Here is a 24109-nt window from a genome sequence, read left to right on the forward strand (position 1 = left end):
ATCTAAGTAAGATGACTATTCTGGTATCCATTGACATAAGGGCCGATTCTGTTGAAGACTTAGGTGATGACCACACGCAGAAAATCAGAAACATATCCATTGTAGGTACAACAATTCTGATGGTGATTCAGAACAATATGTTGGGTCTTGCAGAACCTAGCTGCTATTCAACCCTAAAGAGTTTCTGGACCAGACTCAAGACTCAGAGAAGAGAAAATATGATAGAAACTTGCTGAAGACTCAGACTCATACTGGTAACTGGTGAAAAGATAACTTTCTTATGTAAGCTACAAAAGTGCAAACATAACAGTAAGGTAAAAACAGTCTCTACAAGCCTAGCCAGGAATCAGTCCCTACACCATATTCTTTTCTTCTTCATGGTCGATAGTGCATCATCCTCATTGCCAAATTCACCATTGTCGGGCTTACTTAGTGGCATCTTGTTCCAGGTGTCAAATGATGATCTGACAAGGTCCATCTGTGTCATCTCTCTGAAGTCCAATGGCTGAGACTGCAAGAATGTTGTTCTTAAGGAAAGCAAGCCATTGCGGACATCGAAAGAACAATGGCAAAAAGCCTCTGAGTTATCATCGTATGTAGGATCTACATACTGGCTTAAACAAGGTTTTTTTATTGGCCAATTGCACTTCATTTATAATCAGAAAGATGTAGGGGAGCTCTAAAAAATTGCAACAGAAAAAACTGTAATGAAGTATGCTTTCAAGGAGGCAGCGTTGACCTGCACCAAACTGGTTCGGTGCATGGATGACCGATACTCTCCTATGAGCCCCTATGCCCTAGAATCACTATGAAATCATTTTCCCTGTGACCTGAAGTCAGACTGAGGCTAAGGGAATATTTTTCGCTTTTTTTCACTTTTACGAGTTTGTATGCGAGCGGATTGAATATTTTTGTACATTTATTCCTGCGATGAGTTTTGCTTAGTCAGCCATGAGGGTGACTCAGACAGATTCTCACACATATCAGGTGACTGTGAAAAATATGTTTGCGTAAGGTTACCCTGTGGGAAAGCTTACAAATCACTAAACACGCGTCCTATGTCATTATGTTACCAGTCAATTCATCAGCCATAGATTTTATAAACATATGTACACAATATGTAATCATTTCTCACTCTTGTCTAGCTGAGTCATCAAGGGTCACCTGACCCATGAGCCATACGCAGCTCTTGCTGACTCATCATTATACCAACTAGAGTTATGAATATTTACTTTTGACTCAAAGATACCGTGTGACTTGGTGCTATCGAACTAAAGTTACAACTTTAAGTACGAGAAACTAGTAGTATAGCCACCAAATTTGTCTATATAAGGACCAGCTTTTTGCCCAATAAAACAAGCAGTTCCCCACTGTTTTTGACTCTCAGAATAAAATTGTGAGTGAAGTGTGAATCAGCAACCAGCAAGTGCAGTTCAAGGTTGGAGCTCACTGTGCTCAACAACCAGCAACACACTTTCGAGCTCATTGTGCTGAACAGCTAGCACATACCTTGAGCTCACTGTGTCTGACGACTAGCAAGACTAATTTTTCTTTTTCTGTTTTCTCCTGATTGTCTGTCTGAATTTCTCTGTTTCTTTTTGTGTCATTGTCTGTGTCTCTGTCTGTGAATCTCTCTGTGATTGTTTTTCTTTTTTTTCTCTCTCTGAGATCGTGTCTGAGATTCGTGACTGAAGCTCATGTTCTCTGTTTCTCTGTTTCTGTTTCTCTCTCTCTGTCTCAAGTGTGTGGTGTGTTGGTGACTGTCTATACTGACCATCTCTCTGATCGCTGTCTGTTTGCTTTGTGATCGTTGTTGCTAACAGTCTCCGTGATTGTGATTGTGATTGTGTTCGTGTTTTTGTTGTAGCGGTCTCGTGTTGTTGTTGTCTCAACCTATCAACTTTCTCTCAAGTACCAAAGTTTCAGTCTCATTCTTACCCAGAAGTTTGGTGTTGTCTCTTTTGTCCACGGAAGACTCTGATAGTCTAGTGGGGAGACTTTAGGTGTTGACAGTGAATCACCAACCTCAGACATCTGTGTGTTATACTGGGACAGTGTGGTCATTTGCGAGTTAGGCTTTAGCTATTGAAAAGGGGACTTGGTATTGAAGTCCAAGATCGCCCGTTCCTGAGTCTGTTTAATACTCATTGTGAGTTCCTTGGCAGCAGGTTCAATATTAGGCTAGAAGTGCTACGGTAGCTCTGACTAGGTCCGGCAGTAGTCTCACCTGTTTTTGTTCTTGAGGGGGATTATCATTGTAACTCCGCACAACTTGCTGCACTAAGTTTGTGTACGAATCCTTGTTGCTGTGTGAAGTGTTAGGAAGAGTGTCTGTTTGTTTTGTGTCATCTCTATATTGTTAGAGTGACTGTGTTTCCTGATTTGTTTTGTTGTTGTCTGGGTTGTTGTGATTGTTGTTGTTGTTGTTGATCACTGACTGACTGAGTTCTGTGTTTTTCTCTCATCGCTGTGTTTCATATCCATATTGGTGGATTGACTGTTGACTGCTGATCACTGACTACTGACTTTTTGTGCGAGCCATATTCTACTGACTGTATCTTAGGAGCTAGGCAAGCCACCCACGAACGACCACATTATCAGTCATTGGTATTTGTCTGAATCGCTGACCGTGGAGATATTTGGTTTTATAGGTGTTTATCTATAGATCATCTATCTAAGAAGACAGCGTGCTCCATGTTGTTGTGTTTGTGTTGCAGTGCCACTAAGTCCCTCCATTTTCAAAAAATACTGGACATTGTCTATGTAAGCAAGTGTAGTGCTTAAGAAACGGGAGACTGATTCAGTAACATGAGAGTTGGCTAAGATTCCACCGAAAAATGATGTTTGATCCTGGGTGTAAGTCGCACGACAGAGTAAGCATTCAACCTCAGTTTTTGCATTTTGGATGATTAAGGTGTCACCCTTGCCATACACATCATCGGGTAAGCTTTTGACATGCTGAAGGAGGAGACTCTCCATAAATGCACAGGGTTCTTTAATTAGCGCCAGCATCTCATCCCTGATGCTTTTCAAAGTGATTAGGCATGATGGGAGATCTGATCTGTAGATATTTTAATAATGTTTCATCTTCTCCATTTATAGACATGACATACAATGTGTCATTCTCATCATCATCTGTCTCGAGCTCAGATGTGCCAGTCTCATCCTCATCATGGCCTAGGGCTACAGCAAGTGACTTTTGGATCTCTTGTATTTCCTGTGATGGTTTGGTGAGTCGAAGCCGACACACTACCTCTGCAGAGGATACTCCCATTGACACTGCCCAACTTGAATGTCCTCTCAAGAGGCTGTTCCTCAGACACTCCGAATACTGACTCCATTCCTCAAACTGACCACAACACTGAGTCCCTGGCCGCCAGTCATGGGAAACATGTTCAACAGATTTCAAAGTGCAATGATGTTGCTAACTCAATTCAAGACTGGCATGCCAATTGTGCAGAAATGTGTTCATTTAAAAGCAAGAATCAGAAAAGCCAATTTTAATAAAATTGAACACAAGATGCACAAGTTAACACCACATCAGTGCATGTGAGGGACTTGCAGAGAGATGTGTACTCGTGTATGGGTCAGTCTATAATGAAATATAAGTGGGATACATTGATGGGATGCAGACACATTACCTGTAATGGGTTAGAGCACAGATACATTGAGACACAGATACATTACTGGTAAAGGACAGATACATCACTCAATACATCACCTACAGTAGCTTGATACATTGATGGGATGCAGAAGTGTTGAGGTATACGAGCTGTCCGTGTACCATCCTGAGGACACATCAGCTAAAGACTAGCGGAGAGGAAAGTCGGAGCTTAAGTAATGTGGCAGGTAGTTCAAGTATATATATAACCGCTGGAGTGTTCTGAAAAAAATTAGACCGCTCTGAACACCCTATCCGTGTAAAGCTCGTAATCCTGAAAAATTATGAGCCCTGCTTAATCGTATAACAAACCTCAAAAGAAAAGACAACCAATTTATGCTACGCAAATAAATACATATCTATAATCAAAATGACCGACCCAAATGCCAATCCTAATGTCCAGACATCTCAGTCTTCCCAGACTTCCCCATGTACGAACTTAGGATCAGTCTCATCCTATAAAATGGGAGAGCTTAAAGATGACAACTGGATGATGTGGAAGGAGAAGATCAAAATGGTTCTCCAAGTCCACAAAGTCCATGGTCATATAGATGGGACCTGTAAAAGGCCCACAGATCCTAACAAGAAGAAACAGTGAGAGAAAGACAACCAAATTGCTTGGACCATCATCCTCATTAATTTGAAGGATGAACAAGTAGTTCATGTGTCACGAGCGAAGACGGTCAAAGAAGCATGGGATAATCTGAAGACGATTCATGAGACAAGGAGTCAGTTGAGTGCGCTAATTGTGAAATGCACCTTCTATTCATTGCAAGCCAAAGAAGGCTGTGATATTAAGGTACATGTCACCAAGATGATGAACAAGCGCAATCAGCTCGACATCATGGGATGCGAGATACCTGATGCAGAGTTCAAAGCACTTCTCGTGATGTCATTGCCGAAGTCTTGGGAGTCATGGACTACATCCTATTTAGGTGCACACGCCGATAAGGGCAAGTCACAAAAAATCGCTGGCTATACATCACAAGAACTTATCTTGATCATCATTGATGAATACAACCGTCGCAAGAGCCAAGATACCCAAGAAAAGGGGTATTATGCCAAAGCCAAAAAAGGGGGCAAAAAGTGAAAGGTTGAAAAGAAAGATGAAGGTCCGAAGAACTGAGCGAAGTGTAACATCTGTGGACATAATAATCATCCTACAGATAGGTGCCGGTTCAAGAACGTGCCGAAATGTAGCTCCTGCAGGAAGTTCGGGCACGAAACCAAGGACTGCTGGGGAAAAGACAGTCCAGGTCCATCTTCGAAGAAGTATAAAGGAAAGGAGCGTGTGAACATGGCACACGACGAGCAGGATAACAAACCTATGGATGAGGACAAAGCATTTGTAGTCTCCAAAAATGTATCCATGAATGAAGGCTCTGACGAGTGTGTTTCCTTTTGCTTTGGCCAATGGATAGCCCACTCAGCAACCACGTCTCATATAATGAGCAGAAGAACTGCCTTCACTGAGTACACTCCGCTACAAAAAGAAATTAGCGGAATAGGAAAAGTACCAGTTGAAGCAATAGGATGTGGAACAGTCGAGATCACGACAAAAGTCAGAAACAAAGCTGTTCATATATTGTTGAGAGACGTTTTACACGTACCAACAGCAGGAAATAACCTACTCTCTATAAGTCGGCTCGACAAACAAGGTGGAAGAGCTATAATTGGAAAAGGGCAGATTAGTTTGCTCGATGAAAAACACTGTACAATAGCCACCAGTCGACGAGAGAATAGACTGTACTTCTTGGACATGTTTACCAAGAACTACGACGAACAGATAAATACGGCTAAAGACAAAATAATGTGGAAGCAATGGCACGTCAGATATGGCCATATAGGCATAACGGGACTCGAACGCTTACTCAAAGACGAGCTAGTTGATGGTCTTGAAGTTGATGAAAACTCACCAATACCAGAGTGCGAGGCTTGTATACAAGCAAAACATTTGAGACAACCATTCCCCAAAGAATCTGAAAATTGATCAGCAGTTCTGGGAGAGATAACACACACTGACATGTGGGGACCATCACAAACCACTGCAATAACAGAGGTCAGATATTATATCACATTCATTGATGACTGTACACGATGATGCACAGTCAAATTCATGAAAACAAAAGACGAGGCCAGCTCGAAGGTTCAGGAATATATTTCCTATATAGAAAGACAATGGGAAACAATCCCGAAATGAATCAGAGCAGACAACGGCAAGGAGTACGTCAATAATACTCTACTCAAGTGGTGCCACCAGAAAGGAACCATAGTCGAATTCATGGCACCATATTCTCCCAAACAAAATGGTGTAGCCGAGTGATTCAATAGAACACTTGTAGAACTAACACGTGCAATGCTGTTAGCACGAAATTTGCCAAAAACATTATGGCCTGAGGCAGTGACTCACTCTGTATATCTCTGAAATCGAGCACATATGCATGCTCCACAGGGAACTACCCCAGATGAAAAATGGTCGGGGAAACGTCCAAACATATCACATCTACAAGAATTTGGAATATCAGTATGGGTCCTTCGAGAGGGAGAAAACATCTCCAAACTCAAACCGAAATCAGAAGAACACATATTTGTGGGCTTTTTAGACAGGCCAAAGGCAATCAAATACTATGACAAAAACACGCACCGAATAAAAGTATCATGAAACTATCAATTCTTCACGCCTAATGCACAGCGTGAGGGGGAGAAGGATAGAGTAAAAGACCCACTGCACATTAACACAGCATCCGCAATGAAAGATGTAGACAATCTAACGTCAAAGAAAGAAATTAGCGGAAAAAGAAAGAGAGAAAATGACATACCTGATGAGCTGAGAAGAAGCAGCAGACAAAAAGTCAAACACGATTATCAGATATTAAACGATCCGACAATAGAGCTAGAAGATACACCAGCTGAATTAGCAGCCCTCACAGAAGAAGATCAAGACGAGGAAGAGCTGATATACTCACCAGCAGAAGTGGTGTATGCTGCATTTAATGAGACTGGTGTCACACCAGAATATCCCAAGTCCTTAAAAGAAGCAAAGGAATCTTCCGAGTGGCCAGAATGGGAGAAAGCCATACATGCCAAACTAGACCAATTAAAAGACAAAGGCATGTGGAAACTTGTCGATCCCCCAAAGGGACAAGTTCCAGTAGCCAACAAGTGGGTTCTAGTACGAAAATTTGACAAAGAAGGAAGATTAGTCAAATATAAGGTGCGACTCGTAGCAAAAGGATACTCCCAAATCCCTGGTATGGATTACATGGACACATTTTCTCTGGTGGTCCAACTCGAGACAATACGAGCAGTTTTAGCACTAGCTGTATCTCAGAACTGGGAGATTCAACAAATGGACGTAAAGGGTGCTTACCTCAATGGAATCCTTAAGGAAGAAGTGTACATGAAACAGCCTGAAGGGTTCGAAGATGAAATTGAAAGGCTGTGCTGTCTAATAAAGACACTATATGGGTTAAAACAGTCAGGACGCGAATGGAATACCGAGTTAAATAAGCAGCTCAAGGCAAAGGACTTCAAGCCGCTATACTCAGATCCATCTGCATACATTCGCAAAATGAAAGGGGGAACCGAGATCATAACTGTATGGGTGGACGACTTACTAATATTCACGAGCGACAAAAAATTGATGGACGAAGTGAAGTGAGAGCTTTAGAACATGTTCAAAATCACTGATCTATGGGAGCTGCACAAAATAGTTGGGATAGAGATCACGAGAGACCGTAAAAACGGCACACTCATGATTTCTCAGACCAAATATATCAAGTTGATCCTGGCAAAACATGGACTTCTAGATGCAAACTCAGTGGGAATGCTGCTCAATCCATCTATGAAACTCGAACCCACCATTAAATCAGCCGACAAAGGAGACCAAAGTAACAATTATGCTTCGCTCATAGGGTCGCTAATGTATGCAGCTGTTGTGACAAGACCGGACATTGCATATGCAGTGTACAGGCTCGCATCATATACGGCTAATCCTGACATGACACACTGGACTGCGGCGAAACAGATTTTGCGTTATCTCAAAGGGACAAAGGACCTAGGTATAACTTACAAGGCGAATGTCCCAAGAGATGACAAAGAACATTTTGTCAGATATTCTGATGCAAGCTTCGCCAATAACGATGATAAAACATCAGTTTTGGGATATGTCTTCTTGTTGAGTGGAGGTGCTATAACATGGGGATCCAAGAAGCAAAACACTGTGTCACTCTCCACGACAGAAGCAGAGTACATTTGCCTTTCAGATGCAGCGAGAGAGGCAACATGGCTCCGAAACTTGTATAAAGAACTGGGGTGTGAGCAAAATGGTCCCACATTGATCTATGGGGACAATATAAGTGCATTAGCTATTGCTCAGAATCCACAGTATCACAAATGGACGAAGCATTTCAACATAAAGCATCACTATATTCAGAGCCAAGTACACAAGAAACGAATCAGTGTAGTCTACAAGCCCACGGCACAAATGACAGCCGATATTATTTTCACCAAAGCACTACCTAAACCCAGCCATGAGAGACATAGAACTCAACTGGGTATGTGATCCTCAGTCTGAGGGGGAGTGTTGAGGTATACGAGCTGTCCATGTACCATCCTGAGGACATGTCAGCTAAAGACTAGCGGAGAGGAAAGTCAGAGCTTAAGTAATGTGGCGGGTAGTTCAAGTATATATATAACCGCCGGAGTGTTCTGAAAAAAATTAGACCACTCTGAACACCCTATCCATGTAAAGCTCGAAAGAAGTAAAGCTTTAAAGGGTCAGAACACAGATACATCACCCAGAATGAGATAGAGCGCAGATACATTACCAGTAAAGGGTTAGAATGCAGATACATCACCTACAGTAACTCAAAAGCCAATGGGTCAGAGTATGGATACATGACCTGGAATGGGATAGAGCACAGATACATCACCCAGAAAGGGCCAGAAGCATCCATGCTTGGAGGGAACAGTGGAGAATCAGATGTTGATACATCACCTACAGTAGCTCAAAAGCACATAGTGAATTAGAGCATTGATGTATCCCACTTGTACAGTGGTCACAATATATTTGATGTATCAATATGGTGTTATAGACTGGCTGCCAAGCATTGGCAACATTTGCCAGTTTGGTGAGAAATGGCAAGTAATTGCAGGCTGACTATCATGATTGTGCTTTTGGCAGTTTCCATCCAACTTACTCTGGGTATATAAAGCATTTTCTAGTGAACTACCATTTTGATAGATATTGTACAAATTTTAAGTCAGGTAAAGCTTGACAAAAGTTTACCATTTTCACATCACTTCCCTGATGACAAGTATCACAGGATTGATCTCCTGCCAGCCTCATATCTAATAAATTGAATCATTTCAAATGTGCTGTACCATGCCCAGTAAATGAGTGATTCAGAGGTAACAGTTAGACCAATCATTATCTAATAAGGTGAGAGGTTCGGAATACAGCGCTAGCGGGCCAGGGCTGCCATAACTGCACAGCACTATTGAAAAAATGGTTGGTTCACCGAGATAAGAAGGGAGGGGACTTTACAGAGTTATGCACTGCAACTATATACAGCAGCTTGTGAGTTCAACGTTCAACGTCATCAAAACGTGACGAGGCGTGACGTCGCAAGTGCCGTCATGCCCGCGAAGTTTGGCAATTCTAAAAGGAACGGCTAAATTTGGGAACAATCGTTTCGTTCCTGCATGATGTCAGGATCAGCAAGCGTACTTCGCACTATGCAGAGACGTACTATGTACGGTAGACTGCAGATGAGGCCATAACATTTGTTACTTGGCTCATTTTTGGGGTCGGGGACGATACGTGTGAAGGAATCCAACAAGTCAAATGCGCCTAATTCCGATTCGCAAGACGCCGAACGAATTGTTCCGGTGACAGACAGCCGTTATCACAATGTGGAGTAAATCAGATGCAATGAGGACAATTTACTGCCGATTCTGCTCGTAATTTCCACTACATCGAAGTTGATATAGATCAATTCCGATATCAATGATACCTTTGTTGAGAGTGCTCAAATGAAAGCCTTGCTCACATTGACCCTATTTCATTCTGGCGAAGAGCCGAACCTGAGTAACTCGCAATTGTTGCAGACCGTTAGAACCTCTGGATTCGGTATGCGGACATTGAACACACTAGTATTAACACGAGGATCGTGTAAAACGAAACAGGTAAAAGGTGGTGTTTATAAACGTGTCCAATTGAGCTCACAGGGTTGCGTCGTCAGAACGATGAAAATAAAATAACTAAAATCCATCAAAGTCTAGTAGAGAGGTCAGATGCTATCAAGCTACAAGAAAACAGACGAACATATATATTACATGTTCACTTGATCCGAGGTGGAGCACGAAGAGCGAACTGAAGCCGACTGGTGGGCTCTGGTGTGTGGTAATACAGAAGAATGCCGATGTACGGGGGATACGACGTCGCAGGGGAAGGTCATGAACATAATCGACGGCACTGGTTGGGCTATCTTGGAAGTAGTGAGACGTGTTCAGAGTGTATGCTAAGCACAACAAGTTTGGAATACGAACCGCCACTGATCTCCATCGCGAGTAAGAAAAAGGGTATGGTGTCCTTTCAAGGACCACGGGGTCGCTGAGTGGTGGGTGAGTTGCGAGATTGTTTTCGTGCCTCTTCCTCCGTTCGAGCCAGTTTGCGTCTTGCTTTCTCTTCTGCAACTCTCCTGGACTCCGTCCACAGTTCGAGAGTATAGTCATGCAGAGTCTTGGAGTATGATATCAGTGGATCCTGTTGAACACTAGAGATTGAACTGCACATAGACATAGACACTGATGGCAGGATCAGGAAGAACAGGGAAGTGGGCGAGTGAGAAACTGAAAAACGGACACTACGAGCCTACGGATAGGGAAATATATACGTTGAATGCCATGAGGGCGTTGCGAACCATTCGGATCACTTGGGCCGCCCCAACGCTCCACAACTGCTTGCACGCAATTGGTCACAGACCTTCAATGTCCCCGCGGTATTAGTGACACCTTGCAACCTCCATTTATTCTCCGTGTCGTTAAACTCACGTGGCAAAGCCAGGACACAATCACCTGCGACACTACCCCTTCAGGGCAATGGGGCTTAAAGAAAGGAAGATACTGTCTCAGATAAAGCATTCTTTGAATCTGCGATACCTGCAGTTACTCAATTTTAATAAAGGAGGGTCACTTCGAAAAATTAAGATCTCACACTATTTGTACCCCGGTTTTGCATCACGTCACGACGTTGGAGTACTTTACACATTGGTGCTCGTCTTATTTTCCTGTGTTCCTATTTCACTTGACTCATTTCGCAACAGAACACGGGTCACTCATCTTTTAGTATACATAGGACCGTTGTACCTCCGCGGCCCACGAGTATCAAAACATTCAATTTCATTTTTTCTGTACCAGTGCAAGGGAATTCTAGTGATGTAAAGGAACTCACAAGATTTAATTGGTCGCTCAAACTTAAAATCCGGATCTCCCTGAGACAGTTAAGCTGGTTGTGAAGTCAGGTTGAGTCAGCTGCCAAATCAGTCACTACCTCTGCAAGCGCAATCGCGGCTGCGATTACTGAGTACTCTCTAGATTCCCTACCCGGTGCTGAGCGGATATCACCAGGCACCATAGGGGTTCTATCAATTGTCCGGAAATTGAAGCTTTGAAGGTTGATTCAGGGTTAAACGTTCAATAAGACTCAAAAATGGTAGTGAAAACCCCTAGAAATGTTTTAGAGACCCGCACACTTTTCAGCTGTGTAGGCGGTTCGAGCGAAAACTCCGAGTACCGTCGTACTCCTCTCCCACGTCTGGAGAATAAGGTTCATGAAAGTCGCCTTGGATGTTTGATATACGGTAGTGGAGTAAGTACGATCTATAAAGTAACATGAGCCCCACCAATGCCACATCAAAAGGTTCGAGGATGGCGGAAATGTGAAACAGATGTTAGCCAAGAGAGAGCACGAGCAACGCGTCACGCGTGTGTTCGTGTGGATGTACTCCGTTTGGGCAGGATGACATCCCTAGCATGGACATCAAGGGTAACGTGTATATCGTGATATTTCCGCAAGTCAATTGCCTCCATTTTGGCCACCCCGGCTGTATCATTCGGAAGCCAGATGATCGGTGGTGGGGCAAGCAACTCGGGCGGATACATGATACCCGACATCTCTTCGGCATGGTCCCCAAAGGATAACGGAGGAAGGTGCGGAGGAGCATCAGGATGAGTTCTGGCAGCTCGCTCTGTAGCAATTAGATCATCCAGAGTTTCCGTTCCTACAAGACTATATCAGTACTTTGATGATGCTTCAAACAAGTGTGCGTACGAAGTGGTAGAGGACCACGATGATTTGAAGCTGATGGCATAACCGCTAACGTGAGAGACATCATCTCGAGGACAGAAGCCATCGACCCCCTTGTGCGGTTCCCTCTAGCGGTGATCATGCTGCGATTCTCGTCATCGGTATCAGTACGATTATCTGATTCCAACGCCCTGCGAAATAATCTAAGAGACTCTTGGGTGCTCTCAGGTAACGCTTGGAGGCTTGCAAGCCTCGTTTTGTGCATGGTGTACACTTCTACTATCCCCGCCACAACGAGAGCTATGCCCACAAGTATTCCTCCCTCTATCCAGAGCCGCCGACTGAGCAAAATTAAACCGAGGAGTAGAGGCTGTAGCGCAAGGAGTGTACCCAATCGCTTCAGCAACCAGATCTGGAGAAGCCCCCCAGTTTCCGAAAGAGTTCGGGCATAAACATACCCAATGAGATATCTATGAGCTATGGAGCGGTCATTTCACTCTGCGGAATGGTAAGGCACAAAATGACGCACCAACAAGAGCCAAAAACAGAAGAATCACAATAGCCGGCCCGATCAAAGGGAAAATGAGAGAAAATGCCGATGCAAAAACCATGGATAGTACACAAGCACTTGCAGCATAAGAAGCATCGTAAGTTGTCGGATATACAGCTAGTCAATGAGATAAGTTTAATGCAATCGAAATCGAGTCAGGAGCCGTACCTCGGAAACGCTGTCTTGGGGTGACGGCGTCTTGTTCCGAATGAAGAACAGACCACAATCGGAGGGGTTGTAACAACATTAACCCAGGGAACAGGACAGCAACGTTGATAATGAGAACGAAAGCGAAAGCGCTCATATAGACACAACCGGTTGCGACCGTTTTAGCAATGTCAACCCCATGACTAAATGCCTCTAACGCAAAAAGGAGAGCACCGGCAGTGATAGTAAATGCGGCAACCACGACTGTTATGGTGTAAAACACAAGTTTGACCGCGAGCATTCGAACTCCGGACACAGATACGACACCACTCCATCCAGCTGCCCCTACATCATACCCTGATGAGCATTGCATAGGGTGAGCATGGCGTGAATGTGCTTACGTTTTATGATCCTGAGTGCAATCGCAGTGAAGAGCGCAACACCAATTGCGGGAGCAAGAGAAGTTGCCAATCCGGAGACAACGTTCCCATGGCCTGACAGGGGGCGAAAGAAAGGTAAATAATGCTCCACACTCGAAGCAGCGCTGAGGGCAAGTCCCACAACAGCCGTGACTATACAGAGTTTAACACCGATATTCCCTCACTATATAGGAAAAATGCGACTCACGGCCAGCGGCAAGGAGTATATTGACCACTGCCATAACCAACCAAAATGCTGCAGAATCCAGCAGCGTCGTTTCATTCTGTAGGGTGTCCCAACGCACGTCTTCCTTTGCCCTACCCTCTATCAGCTCCACAGCATGCATATGGCGCAAACCACGCCCGATGATGATCCAACCCTTGACTGGCGCGCCATCGGCGATATCTGCGTAGGAATCTTGCTGAGCTTCGGCAATCTGCATGTTAATGAGCTTCAGCCGGGAACGCCACTGGTTTATTTCGGCATAGACAGCACCGAGATTATCGTAGTTAAGGTCAGAAGCAGGTCGAACAAACGGCTGTCTCGGCTGCAGGCGTAAATGAGGTGGTGGAACATCTTCAGCGGGAATGTTGCCCTTTGGTCGAATCCTTAGTGGAAAGGTCTCCCGGCGGTCGGATGACGTATCAAGATGTCTCTGAGGTTGCCTTCGGGGCGCAAGTTCTTCATGTGGTCTGGGTGCTGGGCAAGCAGCAGGTCCCTCGCTCGACGGTTTGCCAAAATCAACCTCGTGCCCGAGGACGACCCAGTCGTCATCAAGAGATTGCCGAATGTCCGATGACGACTCCACAGTTAGATATTCAGTGCCTGACCCAGTTCCACCACCACTTTCAAATGACCCTCTGCCATGGTTTGGCCCGTAGTACTTTGGGTCAGGAACTGAGATCGACGGCTCTCCGAGTTCCTCCGTTTTTACATGGCTCCCTGATGGCATGGCATTGTAGGATGCCGAACCTCTGTCGCTCTGTTGTTTGAATGAATCCGTCAGACTAATCGGCGTGTTGATGCTGTCGGAAAATCTCCCGCCATTGACATTTTTCAGGCCACGTAATTTGTAGTACTGTGATGGGGCCACAAACGAGGTAGGGGCGAAAGACGAGTTAGCCTGCGCCGGGTTGTGTCTGCGATGACGTGGACGGTTTCTCTGGAAACAATTGTTAGCCCAGGAGATATGGAATTGTACACTGAGGTTATCACCGATCCAACTAAAGCACGAGGCCTGCCTATGTGAGGTTTAGATGACGTTCTTTCAGATACACTAGGAGCGAGAATTTCAAGATCAGCAATCGAGGGGTCGGGCGTTGAAATTTTGAAAGATGATATGTATCTTGTTTCTGCAACTTCGAGATTGTCCAAAATTTCGTCCCGTTCTCTGATGAGAAGTGCCAAAGTATGCGTGTCACTGGAAAATGTTGCTATATCAGCACCCATGAATATTTATCTTAAACGCCTTCTTACCATACAGTGAACAGGCTTTGAACGTCAACCTCGAATACTGAATCCTGAGAGTTCTGATAGTAAGACTGAGTTCGGCGTGAGTGCTGCAACGGTCGGTTGTTGGACCGAGAAGAGCCTCCCAAGGAAGAACTAAGTCCAATTTTGACAAAATGATCCTTAATACGCTTCTCTCCCCATCCTGCAAAACCGGAGGCTTTCCTGGAACTCAGCCAACCCATTTCCTTCCCTTCGCATCGTACTTCTAACCATCGCCGGCGGAATGTAACAAGGTTGTTAATTTCTTTCAGTATTTTATATAGCGCCGGTAGCGTAACCGCAAATACCGCCAAAATGGCAAGAACAACGATGCGCAGTCGAGCCTTTGAAGCTTGATTATCGCCGTCAAGCACGCTTAGTACTGAGTATGTGGTGTTTGTAGAGGCTGAGTCGGCTTCTAGTAGCTGCAGGAGACGTAGCAAGCTGAGGTCCTGAATTGTGGAGTAAACTCCGGCAAAATCAGGGTCACCTGACAAGTGCGCAAGGCATGGCGTAGACACGAGGTATATCGGCAAGGCGCCGACAAGGCCCACTAAACTCCAGCCAAGCACGACTATGAGACATGTCCACAGAATTCGTTGGCTCAACTCCTCGTCGGATGGAAATAGGCGAGCGCGCGCTGGAACTGACCTTCCAGTGTCGGGGACATCTGAAGGTATAGGTGGAACAAGTGGTACAGAGGGAAAGAGGAACGCGCCGAGATTCGAGCTTAACCGATGCGGTCGCAGCCTGCAGATGAGTTAGTATATACTGCTTCATAGATACCAGCGTCCTACTCTTGTTGCACGAACCACTCTCTGAGCGCATATATTTGTCGGTAACGTGGACGTAGTACAGCAAACAGCAGCTGCCAGACCAATTGAGTCTACAGGCACAACAGAGGATTACCGGGTGATAACTTACCCAAACGGCAAGGCCGACACTTGTTGGAAGCACCACAGTCGCGATTACTCCGTCCGAAGTTGAATCTAGGCCATCTCCGATGCATATAGGCTGAATCTGGGCAGCACTTCGATACGAAAAGACATGAGATGAAGAGTCGGATCCCGAAACAACAGCAGTTGAATATGGCACAAATATTGAGGTTAATTGGGTTACAGTGGGGTATGAAGGGGTATACATCACGGGGTATGGGCTTGAAGAAAACATTGAATCACCAGGGTTTGGTGGTACAGACAGCAAATTCAATATGGGTGATAGTTCAGCAGAAGGAGTGAGTGAATGAGTAGTTCCAGAGGCAGTTTCGGACCACCCTTGGCTTTGACCATCCGCTTGAAGTCGTCTAGGTCGTAGCGCCAAACCGGCGTCTGCGTGAAAAGTCATAAGAGCCCTTGGCTGGGCGGGTATAGAACAAGTAGGTAATGAATGAGTAACTCAGTGGAGATTGACAATTTCGTTTCGGTGACCGCGGGTCGTAAGAAGGTTCAAAATTTCTAAATGATGAACCGACCAACACCATATTCGGTTAATAGTAACCGAGCAGAAGTCTGCCTCCTGTTTCATGCTCACACCAACCGACCTTGTTCATTCTTCTCAGTTTAAGAACGTTGCTACAAGGACTCAAAATAGAATGTTATTTACGCCTCGGGTGTCGCGGCATCCTGCGCACGGACTCCGACTCCTGCCAGGACCTTACTTACGGTTGACCTGCGGTGTGCAATATTGGGACTACTTTACTACATGTGCTCCTTCAGTGATACTGTAGTTTCCAGGACAATCAATTAATAAAAGTACAAATGCACCAGATATAAGTTATGAATAGAAACACAGACCAGTCTTAGCGAGAACAAAAACATCGCATGGTCATGTGAACGTCAGCCTTTTGGCGCGCCCTTGATTGCGACATACACAAATCATGAAATCAGAATATGAGTACATATAGCTGCGTTTTATCATCAAAATGACGTGTTTCCTGGACAGATACTAGAACTTACTCGTGAACACGAACGGGTGCTTAGCACGATGCATAAGACTTGTCGTGCATGGTCATAGCGCATCTCGATGAACAAACATCCCCTGCCCGTCCTCAAGGACTACAAAGACTTTATGACCTCCGACCCATGGAGCGGATTCTCTTTCAACTAGATTTGTCAATTCGTGTTTCGAATGGTTCCGTTTCTTCTTTTGTCTGCGTTTGAGCGACCAGGACTTAAACGCAGGCCGTGAAGAAGCAACGGCATGTTCCTTGTAATGGTGATTCCGCGGCCTGCTCTGTGATCCACCCATGGTATAAAGGATGTGACTAGCTGTTGAACAGTAGATGATGAGCATCAAATACCTCATATCCGAACTTAAATCTTACAGATTGCTTTGAAGGTACGTGAAAGCACGAAGACTAAGTCACTGGTGGGATCAACGAAAGACGGTGTATATAGATGCCACTGCACTCAGGGTTTTGAGACCTCAACAAATTCCCCCTCGCAACTGCGGTGCCGGTGTGAGATGCGTGATGCGCGGCGGTGCTTGGGAGGTTCGGCCAACATTGGGCCAGTAGCATCAATCAATGTGACATGGCAGTATTAGATCATGATGGGGGTCAGGTCAGGGCTCCAAAGTAAATTTATCTCAAGTCAAAAGCTGTGCATGGCAATGGGGCGAGCGAAATCACCATTTAAATTTTGGCGCTAGTATTTCCGAGCAGCGAATCCTGCTTAGTGGTATCAGTAGTTATACACCTAGTTGAGAAACTCCTTACTGATACAGAACGCGAATCAAATTTAGCTTGGAGCAGTCAGAGGGAAGTTGAACAATGAAATGATGGATTGCCTTTCTGGTCACCTAACAAAACATCCACGTGGCGGCGTGTTGAAAGCTACACTAAGTACTGGTCTTTCGCGTAGAATCAAGCAGGGCACATTCAAATGGCAAGTACTGCTCTGAAGCATGTAAGTTCTCAAAGATCAGTCTTTTGTGTTGCTGGTACTGACAGGTCGGCGGCCCAGGCAACCGCACCAACAACATTGCAGCAAGCACAAACAGCTGCATTGCTCGCGCTGCTTAACCTGAACGCTTCGTCCGATCCGAGTCCCGTTCAACGACCGGGAACACCGTCAGGAAAAGCTTCGACTGGGCTCAAGGTTCCAGCAGTCACTGGACCTCCCGTATGGAAGGTCTTGGTACTAGACCAACAAACGAAAGACGTATTGGCAACTGTTCTTCGAGTACAAGATCTTCGTGACGTCGGCGTCACGCTCCATGTGTAAGTACCAATCATTTTTGTGATATTGCTCGCATCTAAGTTCTGCATAGACAATTACATTCTTTACGGCCTCCACTACCAGACGTTCCGGCCATTTATTTTGTTGCCCCCACGCTCGACAATGTGAAACGGATAGCTGAAGACCTCGACAAATGCTTGTATGAGTCCTTCCACCTCAACTTTGTAGAACCCCTTCCCCGTGCTTTGCTAGAAGAGCTGGCAGGCTCTGTCGCGAGTGCCGGAACAGGTGACCTGGTTGAACAGGCGAGTATCTTGCGCATGTCATTCTGTTTTCAGTGTGTTGATGCATGTTTCCAGGTTCTCGACCAATATCTATCATTCATTGCACCCTCTCCCTCACTATTCTCATTGTTGTCACCGCTTCCTTCTACTACGCCATCTAGTCAAGCAGGGCCGTCCAAGGCACCTGTAACATCTTACACACTCCTGAACTCCCCATCATCCACCGAACAACAGATAGAAGGGGAGATTGAGCGCATATCCAATGGTCTCTTCAGTGCTGTTGTTACAATGGGTGAGTGCGGTATATTGATGTATCGTCGATGGGTGACTTGAATATCGCACGGATAAGGCCATGTTCCAATTATCCGCGCGCCCAAAGGCAATGCTGCGGAGATGATAGCAAAAAAACTCGATATCAAAATACGAGATGCGATTCTTTCGGCCTCCCGAACTCATGGGGCTACGTCATCATTATTCGCGCAAGATGCATCTGGCTTGTCGAATCTGCAACGACCACGTGTGTTCGTTCTATTCTTCGTGGTGTTAAACTACTGACGCCGTTCCAGTGCTGCTGATTCTTGACAGAAATATTGATCTCGTTTCGATGATCTGCCATGGATGGACGTATCAAGCCCTAGTGTCTGATTGTCTAGAGATCAAGCTCAATCGCGTAGTTGTTACTCAACCACAGAAGCGCTCATATGATCTCGATTCTAAGGACTTCTTCTGGGCAAAGAATGCACCAAACCCATTCCCTCAAGTCGCTGAAGAGATCGACACGGAACTGAACAAATACAAGCAAGATGCTGCCGAGATCACGCGATCTACGGGTGTCAGTGATGTTAATGACATCTCGCAAATGTACATGCTCTTCAAGCTTCGCCGTCGTGTTTATTGACATGAATTGTAGTGATGTATCTTCCAATGCTGCACACTTGAAAACTGCGATCACACAGCTACCAGAACTGACTGCGCGGAAGGCCGTTCTCGACACCCATATGAACATAGCCACCGCATTGCTGGAGCAGATCAAGAAGCGTGCGCTTGATGAACTTTTCAGCACCGAAGAGGCCATCAGCAAACAGGTGCGGCCTCATCCAGCTATCTCGATATTCCTCCATATTAATTGATATCTAGACCGTTGCTTCAGTTTTGGAGATGCTCCGCTCTCCTCGTTCAAGCGGCACCTTGACACCGGAGGATAAACTGCGCCTAGTTCTTGTCTTCTACTTGTCTTCACCAGATAACGCGATCTCGAAGGACGACATTGTCGAGTTGGAAAAGGAGTTAAAGAATGCAGGAGCTGATACCGAATCATTTGAATATGTCAGACGCACAAGGGAGATCTCGCGGATGACAGTGGCTACTGCTGTTGGAGGAACCTCGACGCCCGTACTCGGTGCAGGCCAAGGAGAACTCTTCAGGGGCTTCACAGCATTCGGAAATAGAGTCAGTATTATCCTTAGTTCTCCAGACAGATTGTAACATTTTTATTATCTAGCTCACTGACCGACTCAAAGAAGGAGGTCTCGACAATCTTATCTCGGGTGTCAAGAACTTCCTACCGGCGAACAAATTGCTTCCTGTTACCCGAATTACTGAGGCGATCATGGACTCGTCTGCAGCTTCGAACCAGTCGCTGCAAGAAACAGATGATTACATTTTCCTTGACCCCCGAGCCTCTCGACACACTGGCCTCGGTCTTTCAGGAGGTACAGGTGGTCCAGGAGGCGGCGCGTCTGGAACAGCTAGAGCGAAGCGGATGGCATTTGCAGAGGGCATGGTATTTATAGTTGGAGGGGCAGGTTATGTCGAGTATGGAAACTTGGAGGAATGGGCTGCGAAGACTGGAAAACGCGTCACCTATGGCGGCACAGAGATCATTGATCCAGGTGCATTTGTCAGTATTCTTCAGGATCTTGGGAGATCTACTGCATGATACAAAATCGTATTCCCCTAGCTAATAATACATTGGACTTTGAGATAGATTATAAACGTGGTGATACCAGGCATGAATGCTGAGCGGTGAACCATATCAATCGGGGACCGATTACCCGTCAGTCAATCACTTTCGGTTATTTTGGCGCATAGCCAGGATTTGAACAAGGCGAATACTGAGGGAAAAACTTGAGCCAGATGCCATGACGCAAAATTTGAAATCACTTACAAGATATTGATCATATCGAGCTCAAGGGCAACAGATTCCTTTATGGGATCCCTGGGAACGACTCCCATCTCCGCCATACGTGCGTGTTGTAAAATCTTTTGGGTGCTGAGGGAAATAAGTTAATGACCGGATATGAAATGAATCAGAGGCATACTCATAGAGTACGAGCCCACCAAAGACGGCAAGACCTCCATAAAGGGAGAGGCTTTCCGCAACAGCGAGGCCACGCATACCTAACGGGAGGGCAAGTGGAGCGAGTGAACTCAAAGCGACGACTGTGACACCAGCCAACAGCGGTCCACCCATGTACAGATATTTGTCATTCCTAAGTGCTATTTAATTTCAGTTACTCACAACAAGTACGAAACTTACTTGGCTGTGGCGCCCACGAATGAAAGAGAACCAACCACGCCACACGTGTAGAGGGCTGCGCGAGATAAAATGGCAGGGCTCAGGAAGAAGAGCGGGCTTAGGGTTGCAGCTTGACACGCATTAAATGCCTGTATCACAATCAGCTCAGATGCTAGAAGCCTGTGTGATCAAATATACCAGCCAAAAAACGTGCTTCTGGAAGGTCTGCTCCGGTGGCGTGTAGAAGACACCCATCATGGATCCGATGCTACCCGCAAGACTGACACCGAGTACCACCCCTGCAAATAGAGCTTCAGAATTGTTCCATGCTACTCTCATCTTCAAGCTCACAAGGGTTCGCGGACATGATTCTGAAGGCGACACCGGACCTAAACAAACTCCGGGCGGCAACTGCAGTCAATGTCAGGCCAGCCCCTGTGTACATGAAACTTTCATGTAAGTAGGATTGTTCAGCTGGGCTCAATCTATCGCGTGTGTCTCTGTTCAAGAAGCCTTCTGCTAGAATGACGGCGCCCGCAACAACAGCCTAATGAGCCGAAGCGTATCCGAGTCAGAGAGAGGAACATCATGATTTCAGGCCATATTACCGCTGTGATTCCGAAACGCTTCCAAGCATCTTGCGATGAAGAGGCTGTCACAGTTTGCGCATCCGTTGTGACAGAACGCGAGAACCGGGAGAGCAGAGTGGGTGACAAGACGGTCGGGCGGTTTTGCAACACACTCCGTATGTTCGCATTATTTGATTGTGTGCGCATCGAGAAGGGCTGCACATGGGGCCGTACGATTGCCTTTGCCACATTACTACGCAGAGAAGAGCGTAAAGTCGACGACAGACCAAGATACAACATTATAACGAAAACGAGACGAGGGGAACGTTAAAGAGACCATGCAAATACTGACACAGAATTATAACGGAACACTTGCCGACGGCGTGCGAACTACGTCACCGTGGTGGCACCAATCAGGAGCAGAGCAAACTGATTAGCAACAGCGGTACATAGCGCAATAATAATAATATAATGCAGTCCAGGTAGGTAGGAAAGACCATCGACGATCAAGAACTCTGAAGCGCTGGCACCTTGCCAGGATCAACAATAGCCACCATCTGACGTTCCAGAGCCAACGCAATCAAACTGGTATTCCCCCAACTCTGCCAGTCAATTTCGAATATGCCAGACTTCTCGCCAGTATACCATGACCATTTCTTCTCCTTCGACTGAATGGCTCGGTTTCAGCAAATGAAATTTGGGAGAGCGAAACGACTTGCCTTGACTTCGTATACAATCAACGAACCATCACCTCCGCCAGTGACGAGGTGACGCCCGTCTGGGCTGAAGGTAACGGCGTAGACATGTTTGGTGTGGTCCGCAAAGACCTTAGTACAAGCTCCAGTGACAGTATCCCATAGTCGGGCAGTGGCATCAAACGAGGCTCTAGTATATATGTTAGAAAGCGAATATTTATCAAGGCCACAGCCTAAACCTACGTTGCAACCAGTTCAGGCTCACCAGGTGCAGTGACAGGACACCACTCTATGGAGGTGAGACATTGTTGGTGGCCACTGAGTATTACAGGCGGTGGTAGAGCTTTCTCGGAATGTACGTTTTCGATGTTCCATATACGTGCGGTGCCATCGTCCGCACATGATGCTAGCCGTGTTCGAGAAGGATTGCACTTGACAGAGTTGATCTCTCCTGCATGGCCCCTTAAAGAACATCAAGTTTTTCAACGTGTTTTGTGTGCATGAAAACTTACTCGAGAGTATGCAATGGCCCGGTAGCTGTCAAGGATAGGATGTGAACGACTTTGTCTGCACCGCAACTTGCGAAAGTTGAATCGTCCAGCCACTCTACATCCAAGCAGCAAGCATCTTTCCCTCGAGTTCAACAGGACACCAACTGCCGTAGTCCAATGACATACCTCCGTGACTACGATACTGTCGATGTATTCGTTTTTGCTTGACATCCCAGACACATGAGGTGCAGTCTAAACTAGCTGTGGCGATCCATTGGCCAGAAGGTGAAAATTGCGCAGCGAATATGGGACCCTACCGAACATGTATAAGAAGAAAGAAGGATTTACGTTCTATCATACCTTATGGTGACTATCCTTGAAATATGTTTCGCCACTCGCTGTACAAATTCTGAGGATGGAATCATAGGATCCGATAGCTACGAGTGAGCCATCATGATTCCAGTTTAATGCTGTCAAATCAGCCTGTGAATCTAGAGTCAAGTCTGGTAGAGTTAGGGTGGGTTGTATGGGGGCTGTGTGATCATTATTTGGTCCACTGGGCACGGCCCAATAATTCACAACAGCATCACGCGACCTGGGTAGTAAGAGGTAAATTGCACAAACAGAAAATCAACACCATAAGAAGCACACCCAGAGACTAGCTGGCCTTTTGTAGCAGGATTCCACGCGACAACGAAAACCTAAGAGAAGATCGTGAACAGGGCGTCGAGAGTAATGTATTGATGCACACTTCAGTCTTGTGAGCCAGTAAGAACCGGACAGCACCAGGACGTGCTCCAACAACACTAGGTTTGTGTTTGAGCTTCTTGGTGGGAGGTTCTTGTAAGGCTTGCGGTGGGTCTGACTTAGCATCCTTCGGTTTTGGCTTTGGCGTGGGTGCACCTGTGATAATTGAGGACAGAGGGGAATTAACAACGGAATGAACGCACCGTCGACGTTCATTTGCGCATCTTTCTCGTCCTGCTCCTTCCTTGCTCTCTTCTCAGCGCGGGCATCTTCAGAAGGAGTCGTCGCCTTCCTTTTGCCGGCGGTATCACCATTTACTTTGGCAGCACTTGGCTCGCGAATATTGTTTGTGGAAGAATGAGGCTGGAGCGAACAAGCGTGAGGGTCTAAGAGTGAAAATGGAACTGAACAATTTGTAGACAACTCGTCTCCCTTCCAATGGGCCTCGACCTCGGAATAAAGGAGCGCTTTGCTGAGAAGTTCGATAAGTTCGCCGCGTGGAATATGCTTCTTGATGTGAGGTGACTGGTCGAGACGACCTTCCATTCGTATGGCAAAAGCAGAATGCTGGAAGCCTGGGCCAACAAGTCAGATGACACAGATAGCAAGAAGAATCGTCGGAACGGCACCAGAATCTAAAAAATAAGCATGTATGAGGCAATTGACCTGATCCGCTGTGATGAGAAGGGGCGCCGGCATGGCTGCTGCTCTCAGTGATATGTATGCGTTGAATCAAGCTAGCTTAGCAAGGTCAAGCAATTATGTGGCGGAGTTGCAAATCATACTAAGGAGACAAAGTCGCTTCTACGTAGCTTTCCACTCAAATTCAATGCTTGAACTTTCGAACTCATTTTTGTGTATTCATGGTAAAACGAATGTGCTTTCTGTAGCCCTCGTGAATGATATGCGGCAGCCTGCTGGGTCTACTAATGTTGCATTGCGGTGACTCCTCGTAGGGAGGTAGACACTTATTATGATCCGTCACTGTCTAGTACAAACCTCTCCGCGGAGGCAGATATCATGCTTTAAGGTCAAGACCCCGCGTC

General features: G+C 45.8%; 7 protein-coding genes across 7 annotated transcripts; 2 read left to right on the plus strand and 5 right to left on the minus strand.

Annotated features, from left to right (window-relative positions):
• Nucleotides 1–2670: 2670 nt before the first annotated feature.
• HD556DRAFT_1302546 (uncharacterized protein) lies at nt 2671–3384 on the minus strand (the record flags this gene model as incomplete). Its single annotated transcript, XM_041299507.1, has 3 exons — nt 2671–3061; nt 3114–3217; nt 3355–3384. The coding sequence occupies 3 exons, from the start codon at nt 3382–3384 to the stop codon at nt 2671–2673; spliced, it is 525 nt and encodes a 174-aa protein (XP_041167857.1).
• A 1850-nt stretch (nt 3385–5234) lies between these two features.
• HD556DRAFT_1210234 (uncharacterized protein) lies at nt 5235–5420 on the plus strand (the record flags this gene model as incomplete). The annotated part of the gene is made up of 1 exon (XM_041296548.1): nt 5235–5420. A coding segment is annotated over one exon (186 nt), but the record flags the coding sequence as incomplete, so codon positions are not given.
• A 4839-nt stretch (nt 5421–10259) lies between these two features.
• Nucleotides 10260–10478, minus strand: HD556DRAFT_1223266 (uncharacterized protein; the record flags this gene model as incomplete). The annotated part of the gene is made up of 1 exon (XM_041296872.1): nt 10260–10478. A coding segment is annotated over one exon (219 nt), but the record flags the coding sequence as incomplete, so codon positions are not given.
• A 1166-nt stretch (nt 10479–11644) lies between these two features.
• On the minus strand, nt 11645–15723 carry HD556DRAFT_1223796 (uncharacterized protein; the record flags this gene model as incomplete). The annotated part of the gene is made up of 10 exons (XM_041296912.1): nt 11645–11946; nt 11997–12449; nt 12502–12639; nt 12691–13014; nt 13071–13241; nt 13297–14251; nt 14305–14509; nt 14566–15330; nt 15378–15448; nt 15505–15723. The coding sequence occupies 10 exons, from the start codon at nt 15721–15723 to the stop codon at nt 11645–11647; spliced, it is 3603 nt and encodes a 1200-aa protein (XP_041167860.1).
• Nucleotides 15724–17373: 1650 nt separating this feature from the next.
• On the plus strand, nt 17374–20204 carry HD556DRAFT_34155 (Sec1-like protein). Its single transcript, XM_041310322.1, has 9 exons — nt 17374–17486; nt 17544–17800; nt 17851–18064; nt 18119–18335; nt 18393–18560; nt 18610–18904; nt 18954–19128; nt 19181–19492; nt 19545–20204. Exons 1-9 carry the CDS (start codon nt 17463–17465, stop codon nt 19980–19982), a joined length of 2100 nt encoding a protein of 699 aa, XP_041167861.1. The 5' UTR covers nt 17374–17462; the 3' UTR covers nt 19983–20204.
• HD556DRAFT_34093 (Bax inhibitor family protein) lies at nt 20046–21880 on the minus strand. Its single transcript, XM_041310319.1, has 8 exons — nt 21850–21880; nt 21170–21798; nt 20913–21108; nt 20760–20860; nt 20583–20710; nt 20365–20535; nt 20211–20315; nt 20046–20157 (listed from the first exon to the last, which is right to left on the minus strand). Exons 2-8 carry the CDS (start codon nt 21428–21430, stop codon nt 20109–20111), a joined length of 1011 nt encoding a protein of 336 aa, XP_041167862.1. The 5' UTR covers nt 21431–21798; nt 21850–21880; the 3' UTR covers nt 20046–20108.
• HD556DRAFT_1259688 (WD40 repeat-like protein) lies at nt 21637–23834 on the minus strand (the record flags this gene model as incomplete). Its single annotated transcript, XM_041299032.1, has 10 exons — nt 23693–23834; nt 23267–23638; nt 23068–23219; nt 22968–23017; nt 22677–22911; nt 22503–22629; nt 22338–22452; nt 22069–22287; nt 21846–22015; nt 21637–21806 (listed from the first exon to the last, which is right to left on the minus strand). Exons 1-10 carry the CDS (start codon nt 23760–23762, stop codon nt 21637–21639), a joined length of 1680 nt encoding a protein of 559 aa, XP_041167863.1. The 5' UTR covers nt 23763–23834.
• Nucleotides 23835–24109: the final 275 nt, after the last annotated feature.

This window comes from Suillus plorans (genome assembly GCF_016647745.1).
Source record: "Suillus plorans strain S12 chromosome Unknown HD556scaffold_1, whole genome shotgun sequence".
Lineage (NCBI taxonomy): Eukaryota > Fungi > Basidiomycota > Agaricomycetes > Boletales > Suillaceae > Suillus > Suillus plorans.

What these genes read in the sequence shown, in the direction of transcription:
- HD556DRAFT_34155 (XM_041310322.1), top strand. Translation starts at nt 17,463, where the DNA reads ATGGCAAGTACTGCTCTGAAGCAT. An exon ending in GTTAATGACATCTCGCAAAT is followed by an intron (nt 18,905 to 18,953) that starts GTACATGCTCTT and finishes CATGAATTGTAG; the next exon opens with TGATGTATCTTCCAATGCTG. An exon ending in TCACAGCATTCGGAAATAGA is followed by an intron (nt 19,493 to 19,544) that starts GTCAGTATTATC and finishes TTTATTATCTAG; the next exon opens with CTCACTGACCGACTCAAAGA.
- HD556DRAFT_34093 (XM_041310319.1), bottom strand. Translation starts at nt 21,430, where the DNA reads ATGTTGTATCTTGGTCTGTCGTCGACTTTACGCTCTTCTCTGCGTAGT. An exon ending in AATCATGTCCGCGAACCCTT is followed by an intron (nt 20,861 to 20,912) that starts GTGAGCTTGAAG and finishes CTCTATTTGCAG; the next exon opens with GGGTGGTACTCGGTGTCAGT. An exon ending in GGTGGGCTCGTACTCTATGA is followed by an intron (nt 20,316 to 20,364) that starts GTATGCCTCTGA and finishes TATTTCCCTCAG; the next exon opens with CACCCAAAAGATTTTACAAC.